We start from the raw sequence: 23,212 nt of genomic DNA, 5'->3' as shown, positions 1-23,212 counted from the left end.
CCCTATTACTACCCCTTCCTCTTCTCCCCCTGTCCTTTCTGAGATACAGAGGCAGACTTAGTCCCAGAGACCTGGTCATTGTGGCTTTCCCTGGTAGGTCATCCCTTCCAGCAGTATCCATGCTATTGAGGCCAACAGCCACAGGAGTACCCTGCATTATTTGCCTATTCCCTTTACCTCTCCTGACAGTCACACAGTTATCAGCTGTGACTGTTTCCCTATAGATCTTATCTATCATCTCCTCATTCTCCCAAAGTAGGCAAAGGTTATCCAGCTCCTTTTCTCTAACACGGTGTGGAAGAAGCTGCACTTAGATGCACTTCTCACAGATGCAGTAATCAGACAGACTGGAGGTCTCACAGATCTCCCACGTCTTGCATAAGAAACACACTGAATTGGCATCTATTCTCACTACTCCAGCCAAAAATAAGGAAACTTGACTAAACCTCAGCCTCTCCTAGCACTGTTATGCCTTTTCCTGCAGCTCCCATTTTAACCACATGCAACTTGCTCCTCCTGTCTTTGTGCTATCTAGGCCAGGCTCTCTTCTCATTACAGTACTACCATTCAGGAGGCTGAAGACCCATTCTCAATGATTCAGAAAGAGCTTCTTCCACTCTCCCATCAGATTTCTGAACAGTCTAAGAACACTACCTTGCTATTCCTTTGTGTTACACTATATATGTTGCAAATGTTACAGCTGAAAAACAACAAATTTCATTTCATACATCAGTGATAATAAATCTGATTCTGTTTAAATTCAATGATCTACTTCAGTTTGCTGGAAGCTCAATAACCAGGGAAACAGATTTAACAAAATTGGTAAAATAAAAAGGACTAGGAGGGAAGATTTTCATCCAAAGTGTCATGATGACTGGAACTTACTGTCAATTGAATTAAAAACCTTCATCACATTTAAAAATGATGTACAAGGCTGGGCTGGGTGGCTACTTCATTACCAGACCAATGAACTGAATCCGCATTGCTATTTCAGTAAAAATCACAGAGCATGCACATGAAAGTCCTCGTGCAAGATCGTTCAATTGTTGAAGAAAGGAACCAGGAATGATCCTGGAAACTATGGACCAGTGATTCTCACATCAGTGGAGAGAATCCTTAGGGATAGGATTTATGAGCATTTGGAAGACCAAGGCCTAATTAGGGAGAGCCAGCATGTCTCTGTGCGGAGCAAGTCGTGTCTTACTAATGACTGAGTTTTATGACGAGGACGAATGATGAAGGTAGAGCTGTGGGTCGTGTCTACATGCACTTTAGATAGAGAGATGAGGGAAAGGAAGGGGGTGAGGTGAAAGATAGGTGATGGGTGGCCGAGATACGGGATGCATTGGTGGGGAGGGAGTGGGTGGAACGGGTAAAGGGGAATGAGGTTGGGATTTGGAGGACGGATGATGAGGTGTGAGGGGAGGGGCGGAGGACGGGTAACGAGAGGCGGGTTAAGGGGAAGGTGTAGGAAAGGACCGTCGGGTGGGGGGGGGGAAGTTGAACGGGAAAGGTATTTTCTGCGGCGGAGAGGCAAGGTTGGGCCTTTCCCCCAACCTCTCACCTGTTTATTCGCTTCATCGAAGAAGACATTGTTGACGGACGAGACCTTCTCGAAGTGAACCGGGCTGTCAGACAGCTCGAGGTAATATCCGTAATCCATCCCGACGCCTGACAGCAGAGCGCAGGCGCATTCGTCCCCAGTAGTCAGTAACGGGCATGCGCGGTCTGAATCCCGGTGAGCGAGAGCCAATGTTCAGCGTTTGTGATGGTGGTGGTAGAATGGCGTTGTATTTCCAAGTCAGAGGGTGACTTGGTGGGGAACCTGTGAGTCTCGCTGTTATCCTGCACTCATTACCGTTTGTGGTCGAGATCAAAGGCTGGGAAGTGCAGTTACTGAGTTAAACTGCCCTTCTATCCATTTCCCTCAGTCGGCCAAGAATCTGCCAGAACCAGCGGTATATCACCGGCTGATGTCGTGAAATTTGTTGTAATGCATAGCAGTACACGGCGATATATAATAATAAAAATTGTAATAAATTACAGTAAGTATAATATTGTTTAAAATTGTTTAAAAAAGATACAATGAAGTAGCGAAGTAGCAATGAAAAGATGGTAACGGGGGTCCTTAAAGATTGATGCCGTGTTTTGAGGCATCGATCCTGGAAGATGTCCTGGATGCTGGGGAGGATAGTACACATGTTGCGGTTGACTAATTTCACAACTGTGTAGCTTATTTCGATCCTGCGCAGTGCGCCCTCCCCCGAGGCTCTCCGCAGTTTATCTGTGGAAATTTGCAGCTGTCTGGTGACGTGTCTAATCTCCTCAAACTCCTGATGAAATATAGCCGCCGCCATGCTTTCTTCATATCTCCTTCAATATGTTGGGCCCAGAATGGATCTTCAGAAACGTTGACACCCAGAAACTTGAAATTGCTCACTCTTTCCACTTATGATCCTTCAGTGAGGACTGGGGTCTGTTCCCTCATCCCACCCTCGTCCACAATCAATTCTTTGGTCTTACTGATGCTGACTGCATGGTTGTTGCTGCAAGACCGCTAAACCAGCTGATCGATCTTGCTCCTGTACGCCTCCTTGTCACCATATGGAATTCTGCCAACAATAGTTGTATTATCAGCAAATGTACGGATGACTTGAGCCACACAACCATGTATGTAGAGAGAGTAGAGCAGTGGGCTGTGTCCTGGTACAGATGGGACGGTTTGCACCTGAACTGGCAGGGAAGTTTTTTTTTATGCTGCACTGTGAGGTTTAATCTAGAATTGCAGGGGAGCCAGAGTGCCAGAACAGCTAGTGGAGAGTTTGTGCAGGCAAATGTGTTGAGTATGATGCAACTAGTGTCCTGAGCTGTGTATATCTCAAAGCAAGAAGTTTCATAGGAAAGGTGGATGATAGTGCTGAAGGTGAGGTAGCTGCTTTACAAACAGAGGCAATGTGTAGCGAGGAAAGGCTGTTAATGGGTAAAATTGCAGTGAACAGGATGAACTGCAACGTAAAAGGTGGACAAAATCGAAAAGGGCAAATACAGGAATGAGGAAGGGTCTTGGCCCTAAACATTGACTGTTGACTTATTTCTATAGATGCTGCCTAGCCTGCTGTGTTCCTCCAGCATCTTACGTGTTGCTTGGATTTCCAGCAACTGTAGATTTTCTCTTGTTTGTTACTGAATTGAATTGACTTTATTTCTTACATTCTTCACACACAAGTAAAAATCTTTGTGTTACGTCTCCCTGTGAGTGTGCAATGTGCAAATTATAGTAATTTGTAATAAACAGAATATACAGTAAGATACTGTATACAACAGAACAGTCAGTATAGCTTAGAAAGACAATTGTGTCAGCATAAATTAGTCTGATGACCTGCTGGAAGAAGCTGTCCTGGAGCCAGTTGGACCTGGCTTTAATGCTGCGGTACCATTTCCCAGATTGTAGCCGCTGGAACAGTTTGTGAGTGGGGTGACTCAGGTCTCCAATGATCCTTTTGGCCCTTTTTAAGCACTTGACACTGTAAATGTCCTGAATAGTGGGAAGATCACATCTACAGATGTGCTGGGCTGTCCGCATCACTCTCTGCAGAGTCCTGCGATTGAGGGAAGTACTGTTCCCATACCAGTGATGCAGCCAGTCAGGATGTTCTCAATTGTGCCCCTGTAGAAAGTCCTTAGGATTTGGGGACTGTTGTGCTTTTTTCACCACACAGCCGGTATGTACATAACCAAGTGAGGTCCTCAGTGATGCGTATGCCGAGGAATTTAAAGCTGTCAACCCCAGACCTATTGATGTCAATAGGGGTGAGCCTTTCTTGGTTCCTCCTGTAGTCCACAACCAGCTCCTTTGTTTTTGAGACACTGAGGGAGAGCTTGTTTCCTTGACACCACTGTGTCAGGGTGATAATTTCTTCCCTGTAGACCGCCTCACTATTACTTGAGATAAGGCCAATCAACATAGTATCATCTTCAAATTTAATTGACAGATTGGAGCTGTGGGTGGCAACAGAGTCATGGGTGTAGAGATTCAAGGAGGGGGCTTAGGACATAGCCCTGAGGGGCTCCTGTGTTGAGGGTTAGAGGTAAGGGAGCCCACTCTTACCACCTGCCAGTAATCTGCCTGGAAGTCCAGGATCCAGCTGCGCAAGGCAGGATGAAGCCAAAGTCTCTGAGCTTCTTGTCAAGCCTGGAGGGAATTATGGTACAGTATTGAATGCTGAACTGTAGTACAAGAACAGCATTCTCACATAAGCATCCCTCCTCTACTCCGGGTGAGTAAGGACAGTGCAGAGCTGTGGCTATTGTGTCATTTGTCAGTCGGTTGTGTCAGTAGGCAAATTGTAGGGGGTCCACTGTGGGTAGTAGCTTGCTGCAGATGTAGTCCTTGACCAGCCTCTCAAAGCATTTGTTTATTATTGAGGTGAGTGTGTCAGGACGCCAGTCGACGGTGTTATATTTGAATGCATGCAGAATATGGAATAAGATAGATCAACCTGTAGCACAGTTGCAGATTGGCAGTTATGATGTTGTAGAATCATGGCTGAAAGAAGATTATAGCTGGGAGCTTAATGTCCAAGGATATACATTGTATTGAAAGGACAGGCAGGAAGGTAGAGGGGGTGGTGTTGCTTTGTTGGTAAAAAAAATATCAAATTATTAGAAAGGGGTGACGTAGGGTTGGAATTGTGGATAAAAGGAACTGCAAGGGTAAAAAGACCCTGATGGGAGTAGTGTACAACCCCCCCCCAAAAAAAACTGTAGTAAGGACGTGATCCACAGATTACAATGGGAGATAGAAAATGTATGCGAAAAGGGCAATGTTACAATAGTCATGGGGGATTTCAATATGTAGGTAGATTGGGAAAATCATGTTGGTATGAGAATCCAGGAAGGGGAATTTCTAGTGTCTACGAGATGGCTTTTTAGTGCAGCTCATGGTTAAGCCTATTAGGGGATCAGCTATTCTGGATTGGGTGTTGTGCAATGAACCAGAATTGATCAGAGAGCTTAAGATAAAAGAATCCTTAGGGGAAAGTGATCATAATATGATCGAATTCACCCTGAAATTTGAGGAGATGCTAAGGTCAGATGTATCAGTACTACAGTGGAGTAAAGGGAATTACAGGAGCTTGAGCGAGGAGTTGGCCAGAATTGATTGGAAAAGAACACTGGCAGGGATGATGGTAGTGTAGCAATGGCAGGAATTTCTGGAAGCAATTTGGAAGGTACAGGATATATACATCCCAAAGAGAAAGATGTGTTCCTAAAGGCAAGATGACACAACCGTCGCCAACAAGGGAAGTCAAAGCCAACATAAAAGCCAAAGGGAGGGCATATAATAGAGCAAAAATTAGTGGGAGGTTAGAGGATTGGGAAGCTTTTAAAAACCAACAGAAGGCAACTAAAAAGTCATAAAGAAGGGAAAGATGGAATATGAAAGTAAGCTAGCTAGTAATATTAAAGAAGTGACCAGGTTTCTTCAAATAAATAAAGTGTAAAAGAGAGGTAAGAGTGGATATCAGACCACTGGAAAACAATGCTGGAGAGGTAGTAATGGGGGACAACAAAATGGCAGACGAACTTAATAAGTATTTTGCATCCATCTTCACTGTGGAATACACTAGCTGTATGGTGTAAGTTCCAGGTGTCAAGGGTCATGAAGTGTGTGAAGTTACTAAAGATAAAGGTTCTTGGGAAACTGGAAGGTCTGTAGGTAGATAAGTCACCTGGACCAGATGGTGTACACCCCAGAGTTCTGAAAGAGGTGGCTGAAGAGATTATGGAGGCATCAGTAATGATCTTTCAAAAATCACTAGATTCTGGAAGACTGGAAAATTGCAAATGTCACTCCACTTTTCAAGAAGGGAGAGAGGCAGAAGAAAGGAAACTATAGGTCAAGTAGTCTGATCACAGTGGTTGGGAAGATGTTGGGGTCAATTATCAATGATGAGGTCTCAGGGTACTGGGAGGCACATGATAAAATAGGCTGTAGTCAGCATGGTTTCCTCAAAACAAAATCTTTGAGAAATATATTGGAATTCTTTGAAGAAATAACAAGCAGGATAGACAAAGGAGAATCGGTTGAAGCTGGGCACTTGGATTTTCAGAAGGCCTTTGACAAGGTGCCACACATGAGGCTGCTTAACAAGCTACAAGCATATGGAATTACAGGAAAGATTCTAGCATGCATAAAGCAGTGGCTGATTGGCAGGAGACAAAGAGTGGGACTGAAGGGAACCTTTTCTGGTTGGCTGCCTGTGATTAGTGGTGTTTCACAGGGGTCTGTGTTGGGACCAATTCTTTTTACGTTAAATGTGAATGATTTGGATGATGGAATTGATGGTTTTGTTGCAAAATTTGCAGATGGTATGAGGTGGAGGAACAGGTAGTCTTGAGAAAGTAGAGAGGCTACAGAAGGATTTAGACAAATGGGCAAAAAAATAGCGGATGGAATACAGTGTTGGGAAGTGTACGGTCATGCACTTTGGTAGAAGAAATAAAAAGGTTAACTAAATGGAAAGAAAATACAAAAAGCTGAGGTACAAAGAGACTTGGGAGTCACTATGGAGGATTCCAATGACATAACAAGTTGAATAAACTAAACTGATTAACTTAAACAGAAACATGTGAAGGACAACCAGACTAAAAGGTGAGGATGTGGCAGATGTGACAGCTTAACATTCAAATCATCAATTCTTACACCAAGGCAGGAGTGAGCAGAGCACCACGACACAAAGAAGTCGTCTTGCATTAGCAAGGTCCCTCTAAAGCAGACATTTCATAGGAGAAAGGAGTTTCAAGATGTGCTGTCCAAACTCTTCTGAAGAAGCACAAAGAAATGGGCACGGCTGAGGACCAACAACTCAGTATAGCAGACAAGAGATACATGAAACTGACATCCCTTCAAAGTTGGAAGAAGTCCAGCACCGCTATCAGCTTTGAACTCACAGAAACCACTGAAACCCAAGTACACTCCTCTACCTTCTGGATAAGTCTTGACAGAAGTGGTCTTCATGGAAGAGTTGCTGTCAAAAAGCCACTCCTCTGAAGTGGAAACAAAGCCAAAAGGTTCACCTATGCACAAAAACACAAGGATTGAGGTGCTGAATAGCAGCAAGTGCTCTGGACTGACACGTCAAAATTTGAATTTTTTTACTGAAACATGAGGCAGTTTGTCTGGAGAACAGCTGGAGAGCACTGCATAGATGAGTGTCTGCAGCCAACAGTGGAACACAGTGGAGGTTCCTGCAGGTTTGGGGCTGCATTTCTGCAAATGGAGTTGGTGATCTGGTCAAAATCAATGGAATCCCCAATGCTGAGAAATACAAGCAGATTTTCATCCATCACGCATACCATCAGGGAGGCATCTGATCGGTGAAGGGCAATGACTCCAACACATGGCCAAAGTCATAAAGAACTATCTTCAGCAAAAAGAACAAGGAGTTCTGCAACAGATGGTATGGCCTCCACACAGCCCTGATCTCAACATTATTGAGGCTGCCTGGGATTATCTGGAGAGGCAGAAGCAAGTGAGTCAGCCAAAGTCTGCAGTAGAACTGTGACAAGTTCTCCAAGATGCTTGGAACAATCTACCAGCCAATTTTCTTACAAAACTAAACCCAAAAGTTTTAACGGCATAGGGTGTTCAAACCAAATATTGATCTGATTTAGTTTTTTACTATTTACTGCTCTTTATTGTTTCTTTTTGTATTTGGAAACCTTTCACTTCATTACTTTTGAAAGCATCGTTCCTTTACAGAAGCAACACACACAAAATGCTGGAGGACCTCAACAGGTCAGGCAGCATCTATGGAAATGAATAAGCAGTCGACATTTCAGGCCGAGACCCTTCTTTAGGACTGAGAAGGAAGGGGGAAGGTGCTTTACATATTTTTCAAAGCCTATGACTTTGCAAGGTACTGTACACAATATTCACAAGAAAACATAAACATATATTATAGACAAAGTTTATAAGAAAACTATTAGGAGCAAAAAATCCTTTTTAGAGCAAAGTGGCCGTAGTGTTGATATACTGTACTGATTAGTTTTACAGGATATTCTGCTGATCAGTGAGATCATGGCTGACCTGTGATAAACCCCCAACTTTTTTCTTTTGACTTTAATATCTTGGGGAACATGTCTGCTAACCAAGGATTTGAAAATTAACAAATGAGAAGTTGTCACAAACACAAGAAAATCCACAAATGAAGTTGTTTCATTTATGAACTGCAGTTGCTGTGGCAATGTACTAACTGACTGCCTCAGGACAGAAACACCTTTACTTTAAAACAGGGCAGCAGAGGGTAAAGTGAGTTAAAAGGAACAATAAAGTCTAATTTTTTGTATCAAAGCTGCTCTGGCTCCCCAGGGCACTCATCTCAAAGTCAAATTTGCACTTATTGTCAGAGCAACATACAAAATTTCAGCATTTGCAGAATATCGTGTTCATGTTCTGCATTTATTGCCATCTGCACAAGTACATGAATACAGAGGTGCAATGTAAAACTTACTTGCAGCAGCATCACAACATGGAGCATCATATAAGCAGCAATCACAAGTAAAACATTAAACATAAATTATACACAATTTTAGCAGGAAAGAACTTAATTAGAACAAATGAAAATATCAATTTTAATGTAAAGCAATCAAAGTGGTCATTTGTGGCTAAACAGTAGTGATAAGGGTTGCGCTGGTTGATTCAATAACTGAATGATTGAAGGGAAGTGGCTGTTCTTGAACCTAGTGATGTGAGACTTCAGTGTTTTGTACCTCCTGCCCAATGGTAGCTGCAATAAGATGGCATGACCTGGATGGTGAGGATCTTTGATGATGAATGTTGCCTCCTTGAGGTGGGGAGTGTGCCATGATTCCTAGCATTAGGATCAACCTTTTGTTCCAGAGGCTGTGAATGCAGATCAGTGATTAAAGCAGGCCGCAAAAATCCTGTCTCACTTTTTTCAATGTGCATTCTCTGGCCAATCTAATCACATCACTGATTATCAACCATTCCCAACATGGATGGTTCTCTCTCAGAATACTCCCTTATCTGATCTTCTAAAATACTTCAGATTAATTAAAAACTTGGATCTCATTGTTCTCTACACCACAGAAATGTGACATATTAGGCCATATTCAGCCCATTGAACCCATTCTGGTTCATAGAGTCACCCCAATAATCCCATTTCCCCACATTTGTCCTGGGGGCTATTTGCTCCCATACTTCCCTGCTTGGGGTCATTGATGAGAACTCAGTTCAAATTCTTCCATGGCAGTAATGTAAATTCAAGTGGCTATGCAAGTACATGGGGAGGTAAATAACCCCAAGTATGGCATGCTTGCCTTCATTGCTTGAGGCATTGAGTACAGAGTCAGGAAACACACACAATATTCTGGAGGAACTCAGCAAGCCAGGCAGCATCTATGGAAAAAAAAAGTATAGTCTCGGTCCAAAACATTGACTGTACATTTTTTCCATAGATGTTGCCTGGCCTGCTGAGTTCCTCCAGCATTTTGTGTGTGTCGCTCAGATTTCCAGCATCTGCAGATTTTCTCTTGTTTTTGACAAGAGTCAGGAAGTCCTGTTGCAGCTGCATATAGCTGGTTAGGCTGCATTTGGAGTATTGTGTGTAATTCTGGTCACCCCCATTACATGAAGGATGTGGTGCTTTGGAGAGGGTGCAGGAGAAGTTGTTGCCTGGTTTAGAGCATATTAGCTATAAGCAATTTATTAAAGTATGTAAGTGTCACCATATACTACCTTAAGCTTTATTTCCTTGCAGGCACACACAGTAGAACAGAAAAATGAAATTAGAATCAATGAAAAACTACACACAAAAACTGACAACCAACCAAAAATATGCAAGAGAATATGTGCAATAAAATAATAAATAAATATACTGAAAGCGTCATTTAAAAGTGAGCCCATAAGTTGTGGATACCAAGCAGTGATGCTAGGAGCTGTGGTGTTTAAGAGGCTGTTAGGCACATGAATAGAGCAATAGAGGGATACAGTCTGTGTACTGATAGCTTTGTTCCTGTGCTATCAAAGTCAAGTTACTGTATATGCATATACGTGTACAGGTGCAATGAAAAACTTACTTGAAACAGCATCACAAGCAGATATCCCAGAATCTAAATCAGATTTATTACCACTGATATGTTGTGAAATTTGTTGTTTGGTGACAGCAGGACAGTGCAAGGCATAAAAAAAAACACTAAGTTACAATCATTAATATTTAAATACATAAATAAGTAGTGTAAGAAAGGAGTAGCAAGTTAGTGTTTATGGACCATTCGCAAATCTGATGGCTGAGAGGAAGAAGCTGTTCCCAAATCATTGAGTTTAGGTCGTCAAGGTCCTGTTACCTCCTCTTTGATGGTAGTAACAAGAAGAGGGCATGTCCTAGGTGGTGAAGGTCCTTAGAGATGGATACTACCTCTTGAAGCCACCTTACCAGGTGGTGATGCAAACAGTCAAAACGCTCTCCACCAGACATCTACAGAAAATGGCCCGTATTCTCTTGCTGAGGAGACAAACTTCAGGAAGTATTTCACATGAGGCCTCAGAACAGCCGATGTAATCTCAGCAAGACTTGTATACACTAACTTCATGCAGCAAGTGCTTGCAATGTTACTTCTGTATCTCATGAACACTCTGCTGCATGCTAATCCCAACTCAAATGATCACAATGCCATCTATACATAAGAGGAACAATCTCCTTCCAAGGGGATTGAAGCACAAAACTCTTAATAGTTGCATTTTTTTCCCCAGATGAATTATTAAACACCAAGTTCTGGCATTATTCTAATGAGAAACTGAAATGTTATCTCAGTTGCATTGGTTAATTTTTATTTCCTGAAAACATTACAGAAAGAGACTTCTTGTTGTCGATCACATTGTGATTCATGTTTCAACTTCCATTGGTTGTCAGCCTTGGGAATTTTTTTTCCATATTGTCACATGTACTGAGATATAATGACTGGCATATATTGTGAAATTTGTTGTTTTGCAGCAGTAGTATAGTGTAATACATAATAAAAGAAACTATAAATCCTAAAGGGATTGGACAGGCTAGATGCAGGAAGATTGTTCCCGATGTTGGGGAAGTCCAGAACAAGGGGTCACAGTTTGAGGATAAAGGGGAAGCCTTTTAGGACCGAGATTAGGAAAAACTTCTTCACTCAGAGAGTGGTGAATCTGTGGAATTCTCTGCCACAGGAAGCAGTTGAGGCCAGTACATTGGCTATATTTAAGAGGGAGTTAGATATGGCCCTTGTGGCTACGGGGATCAGGGGGTATGGAGGGAAGGCTGGGGCGGGGTTCTGAGTTGGATGATCTGCCATGATCATAATAAATGGCGGTGCAGGCTCGAAGGGCCAAATGGCCTACTCCTGCACCTATTTTCTATGTAAATTATAAGAAGTACATTTTAAAAATTAATTAAACAAGTAGTACAAAAAGAGACCCCAAAATATAGGGAGACTGTGCACATGGGCTCTTTGTTCATTCAGAAATCTGATGACAGAGGAGAAGCTGCTAATAAAGCTGTCCTTGAGCCTGGGGATATGTGCTTTCAGACTTTTGTATCTTCTACCTGATGGGAGAAGGGAAAATATATAATGTGGGTAGGGTCTTTGCTTCTGCTGGCTGCTTTACTGAATTAGCGAGAAGTATCAACAGAGCCGAGGGAGGGGAGGCTGGTTTCTGTGCCTCTGTCCCTCCCTCTGCAAATGGAACCTCGAGTTCCTAGTGTCAAGACCTCCAAAGATCTAACCGATCCCAGCATATCGATGCAGCTAAAAGGAGGCAAGGCAGCAGTTATATTTCAGTAGGAGTTTGAGGAGATTTGGTTTGTCACCCAAACTTATGCAGATGTACTGTGGAGAGCATTCTGACAGGCTGCATCACTGTCGGAGAGGTGAGGGGAGGGGTGGCTACTGCACAGGATCGAAAGAAGCTAAAGAAAGTTGTAAAATTAGTCAGCTCAGTCATGGGTACTAGTCTCTGTAGTATCCAAGACATCTTCAAGGAGCAGTGCCTCAGAAATGTGGCATCCATTATTAAGGACCCTCATCACCCAGGATGTGCCCTTTTCTCATTGCCACTGTCAGGAAGGAGGTACAGAAGCCCGAAGGCACACATCGAGTGACTCAAGAACAGCTTCTTCCCATCTGTCATCCAATTCCTAAATGAATACTGAACCCATGAACACTTACTCACTTTTTTATTATTTCTATTTTTGCTCTATTTTTAACTATTTAATACACATAGTGTATATACTTACTGTAATTGATTTACTTTTTTTCTGTATTATCATGTATTGCATTGTACTGCTGCCACTAAGTTAACAAATTTCACAACATATGCCCATGATATTAAATCTGACTCAGATGTGCTGAACTGTGCCCACAACTCTGCAGTTTTTTGCAGTCATGTGCAGAGCATTTGCCATAGCAAGCCTTTATGCATCCAGATAGGATGCTTTCTGTGCTGTGTCAATAAAAATTGCTAAGGGCTGATGGGGAAATGCCAAATTTCTTTAACTCCCCAAGAAAGGTGTGGTATTGCTGTGCTTTTTTTGGCTTTTGTGTCTATGTGCTTGGATCATCACAGGATAATGATGATGTTCATGTTTTGGAATTTGAAGCTCTCAACCACAGAACTGTTGATTAAGATACGAGCATGTGCACTGTCCCTTTCCTGAAGACAATGACCAGTTCTTTGCTATCAGTTTATTCTGCACTGTTATTGTTTTACCTTGTACTATTTATGAATTGATCTGTATGAACGGTCTGTAAAACAGGCTATTCCACTATATCTGGTACATGTAACAACAATAAACCAATTTAATTAGACGAGTTGAAGGATTTCAGTTACAGGCAGAGATTGGATAAGGGATATTATACACCATACACTAGAAAGATCAAGATGTGACTCAATGTAAGTTTTCAAAATCAGGAACAATCCTACTAGAAAACAGAGTATACATTTAAAGAGGCTTTCCTCATTAACCAAGCTTTTGCTCATTTAATATGATGTAGCTCTAATCTGTTTAAACAAGCAAGAAATCATGGGGAGAAAGGAACTGATGAAATGAATTAAAAGTTTATAAAATAATGAAGGGCTGAGATAAGGTGGTCACTATCTCCCCCCGCCCCAGAGTAGGAGAGTCTAAAGCTAGAAGGCACAAGTTTAAGGCAAGAAGGTAACAATTTATAACAAGGATTGAGATGACAAGTTTTTCCACACAGACTGTGATAAGTAAGCTGTCAGAGGAAATGGGAAAGGGGAATACAGTAACAAACTTAAACAGGTACATGGATAGGACAGGTTTAGAAGGACACTTAGCACATGCAGGCAAAAAGGAGTAGCTTCAGAAAACAACCAGGTCAGCATGGATGAATTGTAAAGACGTCATGAATGCTTAAGGTCAAAGACATTTCAGGTCTGATAAAGGAACCCCCAATATTAACTGTTTCTCTTTCCACCAATGCTGCCTGACCAGTTGAGAAAGTTACAGCACTGAAATAGGTGTTATGTTGATCAATAATTAACTTGCCAGACACTACAGCTCCCAAATATGATTAATGCTAAGAAAACTGGAAATGAAGTTCTGTACAGTTCCTTTAGTAACCACCGAATTCTCAAGGAAACTGTTAACTTGCTAGTTAACATCTGCTGTGATTATCCATGTCCATCTTTAGAAACTGGTATGCACTGTCCAAGAAGGCATTGGAAAGGTTTCAACACAAATTTTCAAACTATAAGTGGATAAATTATTCAAAAAGGATGGATTTAGAGAAAAGAATAGTTGAACAGCAGCCACAAACTGCCCAGTTCTTTACCAGTGATACCTCCCAGTTTTTGGTAGTATCCCCACCCTCCTGTTCCCCATCTGCCTCCTGTCTCTATATCGGTGATGTCAAGTGTTTTATGAAATGTCAATCTTGCAAATTGATCAGTTTTATCAATTTGTCATCACATTTAAAAAGCTTGAGGGGAAAGGCTGCTCACCGATTCCACTCAGAGACAGTCTTAGAAATGTCTCCAACCGCAAACCTAAAGGCCGAACTGGTCCATTCTGATCCTTCAATATTATGATGAACTGATTTAAGGCACATGGGCACCTTGGCTAATCAGGAAACTACAGCCTGTGATAATCTGAAATGTATCAGAAAATGATCAACATACTCTATAAATCAGTCCACATCCATGAAAATAAAAAGTAGTGGTCTATTTGATCCCAATATCTAACATTTTTAATACCTTTTAGATTTGTGAATGATCATTTAACAATTAACAAATAAGTATTCTTAAATTACCTCTGCTGACTTACAATCACTCTAACCTGCCATTTGCTTTGTAATCCATTTTAATTAACAGATTTATGGTAAGTAGTTTCTCAACATATCAAAACCAAATAAAGGCAAACTAAACTATTTAGCTTTAAATTACATTTTGTGAGTACCTCAGTTTTAGAAAAGTTATACTGGGACCCAATCTGCCAATGAACATGCTAAATGTTCAAAGGCAGAACCTGCTCCTCATGGAATCAGGAAATGACCACAGATTTTATTTTGACAATATTTCAGTGCCTTGCTGGCAGCAAGCCACATGTGCGGTTACAATCAGATGTATAAGCATATCAATCACACAAAATATAATTTAAAGTTTCACTTGTTTAAGATTTTTTTGTTAAAATTTTGAAGCATTTATTTGTTATCCAGGAATCAATAGTGCACATAAAGGAGGTTCAGCTTTCAGCATTACCACGCTTACCAGATTTCTGTCATAATAAATATCAACCACAAAAATCTTCTGATGCTCGTTTCAAATTTTAATCCAGATTCAATTGCAGTGCTAGCTCAGTTGAATCCCAGCTTGCCAAGTTTCCTTTCGCTTTCACCAAAAAAAAGCCAGCAAAGTAAAATATTTAAAAGCTTTCCTCTTTTAATCATCTGCTGGGCTTTCATCAGACTCGATCTCTGCAAATTTCCCATGCTTTTGGACGTGATCTTCATTTAATTTTTCCAAAACCTCGATCTGCAGATAAATCACAACACAAGAACATCATTTTGAAGTAGGGGCAATGAACTAAAATTATTGCAGCTGTCTTGAATAGAAATATCTAATTTCCACATCTAGACAAAAATAAGATCACTTACCAGGTGACTGAAGCACTAAAAGATTACCACAGAACATGAAACAAGCCTTAGAGTCCATATCGTCGAGCACAATTAATTAAGAAAACTACAAATAATCCCATCTGCGTATGCAATGTTCATAACCCTCCATTCCCTGCACATTCATGTGCCTATCAAAGAGGTTCTTAAATGCCTCTATAGTATCTGTCTCCACCACCACCCCTGAGAGCACATCCTAGACATCCACCACCCTGTCTAAAAATCTTGCCCCTTACATCATCTTTGAACTTGCTTCCTTTCACCTTAAATGTATTCCCCCTGGTATTATATATTTCAACCCTGGGAAAATGATACCAGCTGTCTACTCAATCTACGCTTCTCAATCTTAAAAACTCTATCAGATCTCCCCTCAGCCTCTGCCACTGCAGAGAAAACCACCCAAGTTTGTCTAACCTCTCCTTATAATACATTCCCTCTAATCCAGGCAGCATCCTGGTGAACCTCCTCTCTAAAGCCTCAGCATTCTTCCTACAATGGGACGACCAGAACTGAATCCAATACCCCAGATGTGGCCAACGAGCATCTTAAAAACGGGAGCAGGAAAATGAGCTGGGAGGTATGGATACAAAAATCAGTGAATGTAGCAGGGTAGGCTGAGACTGAGTACACAAAGGGTGCATCACTCTGAACTTTATTAATATATCACAGAGTACAAAAGCAGGGAAGTTACACTGAACCTTTATCAACACTGGTTTGGACTCAGTTGGAGTTTTGTGTTCAATTCCAGTTGCTATGTTATAGGAAGGGGGTGAAGACATTCGAAGGGATCCAGGAAGGATGTACAAGAATGGTTCCTGAAAGGAGTAATGGCAGTTAAGGGACAGAGCTAGGCCCTTGTGTTGTTTCTTTTGTGCCTATAAGCTGTTTGCCTTGTTGGTTATGTCTGTGTTTCTCATATTTGTAATTTTTGCTATTCTGCTCTGATCTGTACAGCACTTTGGTCAACGTGGGTTGTTTTTAAATATGCTATATAAATAAATTTGACGACTTGAGAGCTGGCATGTTATCATTAGAGAAGGCAGAGGGCAACTTTGGTAGAAGTATACTGTATAAAATGATGAGGTTTTGGACAGGGTGGATGGGGAGGCTGTTTCCATTGGTGAGAGTGGGGGTGATGGGATCAAACAGCAATTCACTTGCACATCAGAATCATAATTATGTCATGGAATTGATTGTTTCACAGTACAGTGCAATGCCATAAAATTATGATAAATTACAAAATAAATAAATAGTGCAAACAAAAGGATTAATAAGGCAGTGTTAATTGACCGTTCAGAAATATGATGGCGGAAGGGAAGAACCTATTCCTGAGTTGCTGAGTGTGGGTCTTCAGGCTCCTGTACCTCCTCTCTGAAAGTATTAATGAGAAGATGGTCCACTCAACCCAATCTACTGCATTCATTGTTAGCAGTGTGATACTCTGTACACTGGAGAAACCAAATGTCAATAGGTGATCCTTTGTGAAGCATCTGTGTTCAGTCCACAGCCTGAATCTGAACTTCCCATTCCTTTACAGTTTCTCGTTCCACAGATGCGGCCAGATCTGATGAGTTTCCAACATGCTGTGTTTTCACTTTGGCCATGGGTTAATTTGCACAGTAAAGGCTGATTTATACTTCTGCGTCAAATGGACGCCATAACCTACACAAGTGGCCTATGCACGTTGGTGTGCCTGGTCGCTCTGCAATTCGCGCACGCCATGCATGTGCATACATCTGCCCATGCAAGGCTTCATGGTCATGGTAGTCTTTCTCGGGGTAAACAAGTTTAAAGCGAGCATCTTTTTTCGTAAAAGTGAAATGTGTCCTCCATAATTTCAGAAGTCTGTAAAGCTTTATGGAAAGCATTGCAGCCAGAGTTCCTTCCCTGCCCTTCAGTCGCCCAATGGGAAGCTATTGCAGCGTAGGAGGAAATGCGATGCTACCAAGCGGACCAATCGCAATTGTTGGGGTCTGCATTGCCACGACGTGTAGTTACATTTTGGGAGAGGTGCGCATCAGGCTACGGCGTAGGGATCCGCGTAGGCACTGCGTAGGGTTCGTGGCTGCACCGTACCTACGGCGTCAATTTGACGCAGAAGTATAAATCAGCCTTAGGTAGCTTGTACATAAATGAACCAAGTGAGACATCGTGTGCAGACCGCAAGATAGGAGACATCAAAAACCTGTGATCAATGTGGTCACTGGAAATAACAGACCTACAGTTGAGTAACATCACCACGGCAACCAAGGCCTTAAGGGAACAGAGAGATACTTTAGGTATAAACCCACCAGACCAGGAGATGGAAGATGATGTTAGAAGCAACTGATCAGGAAACTTCTTGTCTTAGATTGGTCAAGTAGTAGTAACTACATTTTGGGTGTTTAAAACTGGGAGCTCCAATGCACAGGAACACAAGAGAGGTGAACTCACCCAGTTCTGTCCTGGGTACAGTTCTCCCCGTTACTGAGGACATCTACAAGAGGTGACATCTCAGAAAGGCAACATCTGTAAGGGACCCCCAACATCCAGGTCATGCATTTTTTTTTAATGCTGACATCAGGAAGGAGGTACAGGAGCCTGAACACTCACACCTCAACCTTCAACATGGGGTTCTTGAACACAACTGAAAGACTAATTCTAACTCGGACTACATTTTACTCAAACTTGCACGAATGTCATTATGTTTATTTTATTATGTATAATTTGTTACTTTAAGTTTGCAATTTATGTTTGTCATAAGACCAAGACAAAGGAGCAGCGAGCCTGCCCACCATTTGGCCCACTGAATCTGCTCTGTTAATACCCTCTCAACCCCATTATCCTGCTTTTTCCCTATAAACTCTGACGCCATTAATAATCAAGAACCAATCAACCCATTTTAAATATATCCACGTACTCTATTGTACAGATGCAAAAAAACTAATTTTCAAGGCAAGTATATCCTGACAATTTCTCATGACAATAGACTTGAACTTGAAAATATGTTGTGCTTTGTACAGACAAGGAGAGCAAGGAGCACAGCAGTGAGGTAAACAGGCCTCCTCCTTCCTCAAGGTGAAAGATTGATCAAATATATGCCTGCTTGAATTGAGAATAGAAGTAACTCACTTTCTCCACTACACAGATCCCTCAAACAGATCAGATGTTGGGAATAGCAAAAGTGGTGCACTGCGGGAGGAGTGTGGGACAGGGGGCAGAAGAGGAATGTGAGCGATGGGAGGTTGTGCAAGTGCAGACACACCCAGCCCTGACATACCATCTGATTTCAAACAATTGGTTTATTGATCATTACAGAATATCCCTCTGGTGCCTCCCACTCTCTCCCACTTTTCCCAACCATGATTCCCCTTCCTGCCCCCTCCCCACTCTCAGTCCAAAATAGAGATCCATATCAGAATCAGGCTTATCATCACTCACATATATCATGAAATCTCTACAATACTGTGCAAAGGTCCATAAGACCATAAGACATAGGGGCAGAATTAGGCCATTCAGCCCATTGGGTCTGCTCCGCCATTCCATCATGGCTGATACCAGATCCCACTCATCCCCATACACCTGCCTTCTTGCCATATCCTTTAATGCCCTGACCGATCAGGAAACTACCAACTTCTGCCTTAAATGTACCCACGGACTTGGCCTCCACCACAGTCTGTGGCAGACACAGAATTCCACAGACATACTGCTCTCTGGCTATAGAAAAAAAAAATCCTCCTTACCTCTGTTCTAAAGGGTCGCCTCTTAACTTTGAGGCTGTACACTCTAGTTCTGCATACCCCCACCATAGGAAATATCTCCACATTCACCCTGTCTAGTCCTTCAACATTCCATAGGGCATTCTTCTAAATTCCAGTGAGTACAGGCCCAATCTTACCAAACACTCCTCATACATTAACCCCCTCATTCCCAGAATAATCCTTGTGAACCTCCTCTGCGTTCTCCCCAATGACAACACATCCTTTCTAAGATATAGGGCCCAAAATTGTTGACAATACTCCAAGTGCAGGCTGACTAATGTCTTATAAAGCTCAGCATTATCTCCTTGCTTTTATATTCTATTCCCCTTGAAATAAATGCCAACACTGCATTTGCCTTCTTTACCACAGATCAACCTGTAAATTAACCTTCTGGGACTCCTAAATCCCTCTGATATTTGAACCTTCTCACCATTTAGATGATAGTCCACACTATTGTTCCTTTTACCAAAATGCATTATCATACATTTCCCAACACTGTAATCCATCTGCCATTTTTTTTGCCCAGGGTTTTATCTTGTTAAACAGCCTCATGGGTGGCACTTTATTAAACTCCTTCTGAAAATCCAAGTAAATGACACCATTTCCTCTCCTTTGTCCACCCTGCTCGTTACTTTCTCGAAGAACTAACAGATTTGTCAGGCAAGATTTCCCTTTTACAGAAACCATGCTGACTTTGACTTATTTTATCATTAGTCTCCAAGTACCTTGAAACCTCATCCTTAATAATAGACCAACACTTTCCCAACCACTGAGGTTAGGCTAACTGGCCTATAATTTCCTTTCCTTTTAAAAAAGGAGTGAGAGAGAAACTGGAGAATTATAGAGCGGTTAGCCTGGCATCGGTGGTGGGGAAAATGCTAGCGTCAGTTATCAAAGACGTGATAACAGCACATTTGGAAAGCGGTGAAATCATCGGACAAAATCAGCATGGATTTGTGAAAGGAAAATCATGTCTGACGAATCTCAGAATTTTTTGAGGACGTAACTAGTAGAGTGGATGGGGAGAACCAGTGGATGTGGTATATTTGGATTTTCAAAAGGCTTTTGGCAAGGTCCCACACAGGAGATTAGTGTGCAAACTTAAAGCACATGGTATTGGGGGTATGGTATTGATGTGAATAGAGAATTGGTTGGCAGGCAGGAAGCAAAGAGTGGGAATAAACAGGACCTTTTCAGAATGGCAGGCAGTGACTAGTGGGGTACCGCAAGGCTCAGTACTGGGACCCCAGTTGTTTACAATATATATTAATGACTTAGACGAGGAAATTAAATACAGCATCTCCAAGCTTGCAGATGACACGAAGCTGGGTGGCAGTGTTAGCTGTGAGGAGGATGCTAAGAGGATGCAGGGTGACTTGGATAGGTTAGGTGAGCGGGCAAATTCATGGCAGATGCAATTTAATGTGGATAAATGTGATGTTATCCACTTTGGTGGCAAGAACAGGAAAAGAGATCATTATCTGAATGGTGGCCGATTAGGAAAAGGGGAGGTGCAACGAGACCTGGGTGTCATTGTACACCAGTCATTGAAAGTGGGCATGCAGGTACAGCAGGCGGTGAAAAAGGCAAATGGTATGCTGGCATTCATAGCAAGAGGATTCGAGTACAGGAGCAGGGAGGTTCTACTGCAGTTGAACAAGGCCTTGGTGAGACCACACCTGGAGTATTGTGTGCGGTTTTGGTCCCCTAATCTGAGGAAAGACATTCTTGCCACAGAGGGAGTACAAAGAAGGTTCACCAGATTGATTCCTGGGATGGCAGGACTTTCATATGATGAAAGACTGAATCGACTGGGCTTATACTCGCTGGAATTTAGAAGATTGAGGGGGGATCTTATTGAAACGTATAAAATTCTAAAGGGATTGGACAGGCTAGATGCGAGAAGATTGTTCCGGATATTGGGGAAGTCCAGAACGAGGGGTCACAGTTTAAGGATGAAGGGGAAGCCTTTTAGGACCGAGATGAGGAAAAACTTCACACAGAGAGTGGTGAATCTGTGGAATTCTCTGCCACAGGAAACAGTTGAGGCCAGTTCATTGGGTATATTTAAGAAGAGTTAGATATGGCCCTTGTGGCTAAAGGGATCGGAGGTATGGAGAGAAGGCAGGTACAGGGTTCTGAGTTGGATGATCAGCCATGATCATACTGAATGGCAGTGGAGGCTTGAAGGGCCGAATAGCCTACTCCTGCACCTATTTTCTATGTTTCTATGTTTTTTGCCTTCTTCCCTTCTTAAAGGGTGGAATGACGTTTGCAATCTTCCAGTCCTCTGGGATCATGCCACAATCAAGTGATTCTTGAAAGATCATGACCAATGCAACCGTTATCTCTTCAGCAACCTCTCTCATGACTCCGGGATGTAGTCCATCTGGCCCAAGTGACTTAGCCACCTTGAGACCTTTGAGTTTGCCTAGCACTTCTTCCTTTGTAATACCAATGGCACTTACTCCTGCTCCCTGACACTCACAGACCTCTGGAACCCAAACTATGTGCCCAAGACTTTTGCACAGTATTGTAGATCAGCTGGCTGCATGGTGTTGCAACATCAACCTCGCACTCAACAACAGCAAGACCAAAGAACTGATTGTGGAGTTCAGGAATGGGAAGATGGATGACCAGACAACACCAATCCTCATTCTGAAGTCAGCAGTGGAAAGGGCAAGCAGATTCAAGATTCTGGATTATCAAGATCTGAGGATCTAACCTGGGCCCAACACACTGATGCAATCACAAAAATGGCATGCCAATGTCTCTACTTCATTAGGACTAAGCAGCAAGTTCATGAGGAGATTTGGTATGTCACCAAAAACTAGCAAATTTCTACAGATGTGCAGAGGAGAACATTTTCGCTGGTTGCATCACTATTTGATATGGCGGCTCCAATGCACTAGAGGCTGCCGAGTATTATAGACTCAAGTCAGCTCCATTACAGGCACAGTCCTCCCTATCATTGAGGGTATCTTCAAAAACCGGTGCCTCAGTATAGTGGCATTCATCACTAAGGACCTTCACTATCCGGACAAGCCCCGTTCTCATTACTAACATCAGGAAGGTGGTACAGGAGCCTGAACACCCATAACCTGATGTGCATCAGTTTTAACATCTCATCCTTTCTCAGTACACAGGATTCCAGTCCCTGGGATAATCTTCAAATTAGAAACTTACACTCAGATGCAAGTGCTGATGCAAGGTTCACTCATCACAAGATTTAAAAACAAAAAAATCCAGAAGAACTTGCACTATGAATTGGACAGTTGCCTGTCCCATATGACCCTGTCCACTTCCCCAAAATGAGGGCTTGAGCACAAGAGTTTGCGGCTCTGATATTTCACCCATATAGATGTATGTTCCTTTTTAAATAACCTTGATCACTTCAAATCTGGGATCACTCCAGATATAGTCGACCTTATATCCCAAGTCATAATTCCTTCTTGCATCCAGATAAAACTGTTGGCAGGAGCACTAAGTGCCAGAGGGAAGATTTTCTCCCAATTTTTAAAATGACGTCTATTTTCATTACTAAATATCTGTTCTTTAATTGATTATTCCAAAAGGAGAAGATTTAGGGAAGTTTCACTAACAGGAAGATCTAGTTCCAACCAAATCATCAAGTTCGCTGATGATGCAACAGTGACTGGCCTCATCAACAACAACAATGAGATAGCATACAGAGCAGCTGGTAAATGGTATAAGCACAACAATTTGAATCTCAGCATGGACATCGACAGTCACTGAAAGCAAGCATGCAAGTACAGCAGGCAGTGAAGAAAGCTAATGGCATGCTGGCCTTCATAACAAGGGGAATTAAGTATAAGAGCAAAGAGGTCCTTCTGCAGCTATACAGGGCCCTGGTGAGACCACACCTGGAGTACTGTGTGCAGTTTTGGTCTCCAAATTTGAGGAAGGACATTCTTGCTATTGAGGGAGTGCAGCGTAGGTTCACAAGGTTAATTCCCGGGATGGCGGGACTGTCATATGTTGAAAGATTGGAGCGACTGGGCTTGTATACTCTGGAATTTAGAAGGCTGAGAGGGGATCTTATTGAAACATATAAGATTATTAAGGGATTGGACACGCTAGAGGCAGGAAGCATGTTCCCACTGATGGGTGAGTCCAGAACCAGAGGCCACAGTTTAAGAATTAGGGGTAGGCCATTTAGATTGCAGTTGAGGAAAAACTTTTTCACCCACAGAGTGGTGGATATATGGAATGCTCTGCCCCAGAAGGCTGTGGAGGCCAAGTCTCTGGATGCTTTCAAGAAA

General features: G+C 42.3%; 3 protein-coding genes across 7 annotated transcripts in view; 1 reads left to right on the top strand and 2 right to left on the bottom strand.

The window, feature by feature from the left end:
* rmc1 (regulator of MON1-CCZ1) overlaps positions 1 to 1,902 on the bottom strand; it is a 60,103-nt gene extending 58,201 nt beyond the window's left edge. The window contains exon 1 of one of the 4 annotated variants that reach the window (XM_072257350.1): positions 1,565 to 1,902. In XM_072257350.1, the coding sequence (XP_072113451.1) occupies positions 1,565 to 1,663 (99 nt within the window). In that variant the 5' untranslated portion in view covers positions 1,664 to 1,902. The remainder of the gene's footprint in view (positions 1 to 1,564) is intronic. The other 3 variants (XM_072257344.1, XM_072257337.1, XM_072257329.1) reach the window with 3 other exon arrangements.
* LOC140197410 (uncharacterized) overlaps positions 1 to 23,212 on the top strand; it is a 305,553-nt gene that overhangs the window by 222,884 nt on the left and 59,457 nt on the right. The window lies entirely within an intron of this gene.
* The window catches only part of riok3 (RIO kinase 3 (yeast)), a 49,797-nt gene continuing 36,713 nt past the window's right edge, over positions 10,129 to 23,212 (bottom strand). For both annotated transcript variants that reach the window (XM_072257360.1, XM_072257357.1), the window contains exon 13: positions 10,129 to 15,049. In XM_072257360.1, coding sequence (XP_072113461.1) covers positions 14,957 to 15,049 — 93 coding nt within the window. In that variant the 3' untranslated portion in view covers positions 10,129 to 14,956. The remainder of the gene's footprint in view (positions 15,050 to 23,212) is intronic.

This window comes from Mobula birostris, chromosome 1 (genome assembly GCF_030028105.1).
Source record: "Mobula birostris isolate sMobBir1 chromosome 1, sMobBir1.hap1, whole genome shotgun sequence".
Classification (NCBI taxonomy): domain Eukaryota; kingdom Metazoa; phylum Chordata; class Chondrichthyes; order Myliobatiformes; family Myliobatidae; genus Mobula; species Mobula birostris.
Note: the sequence above shows the minus strand (reverse complement) of the source record. Positions and strands in the feature narration are given on the sequence as shown.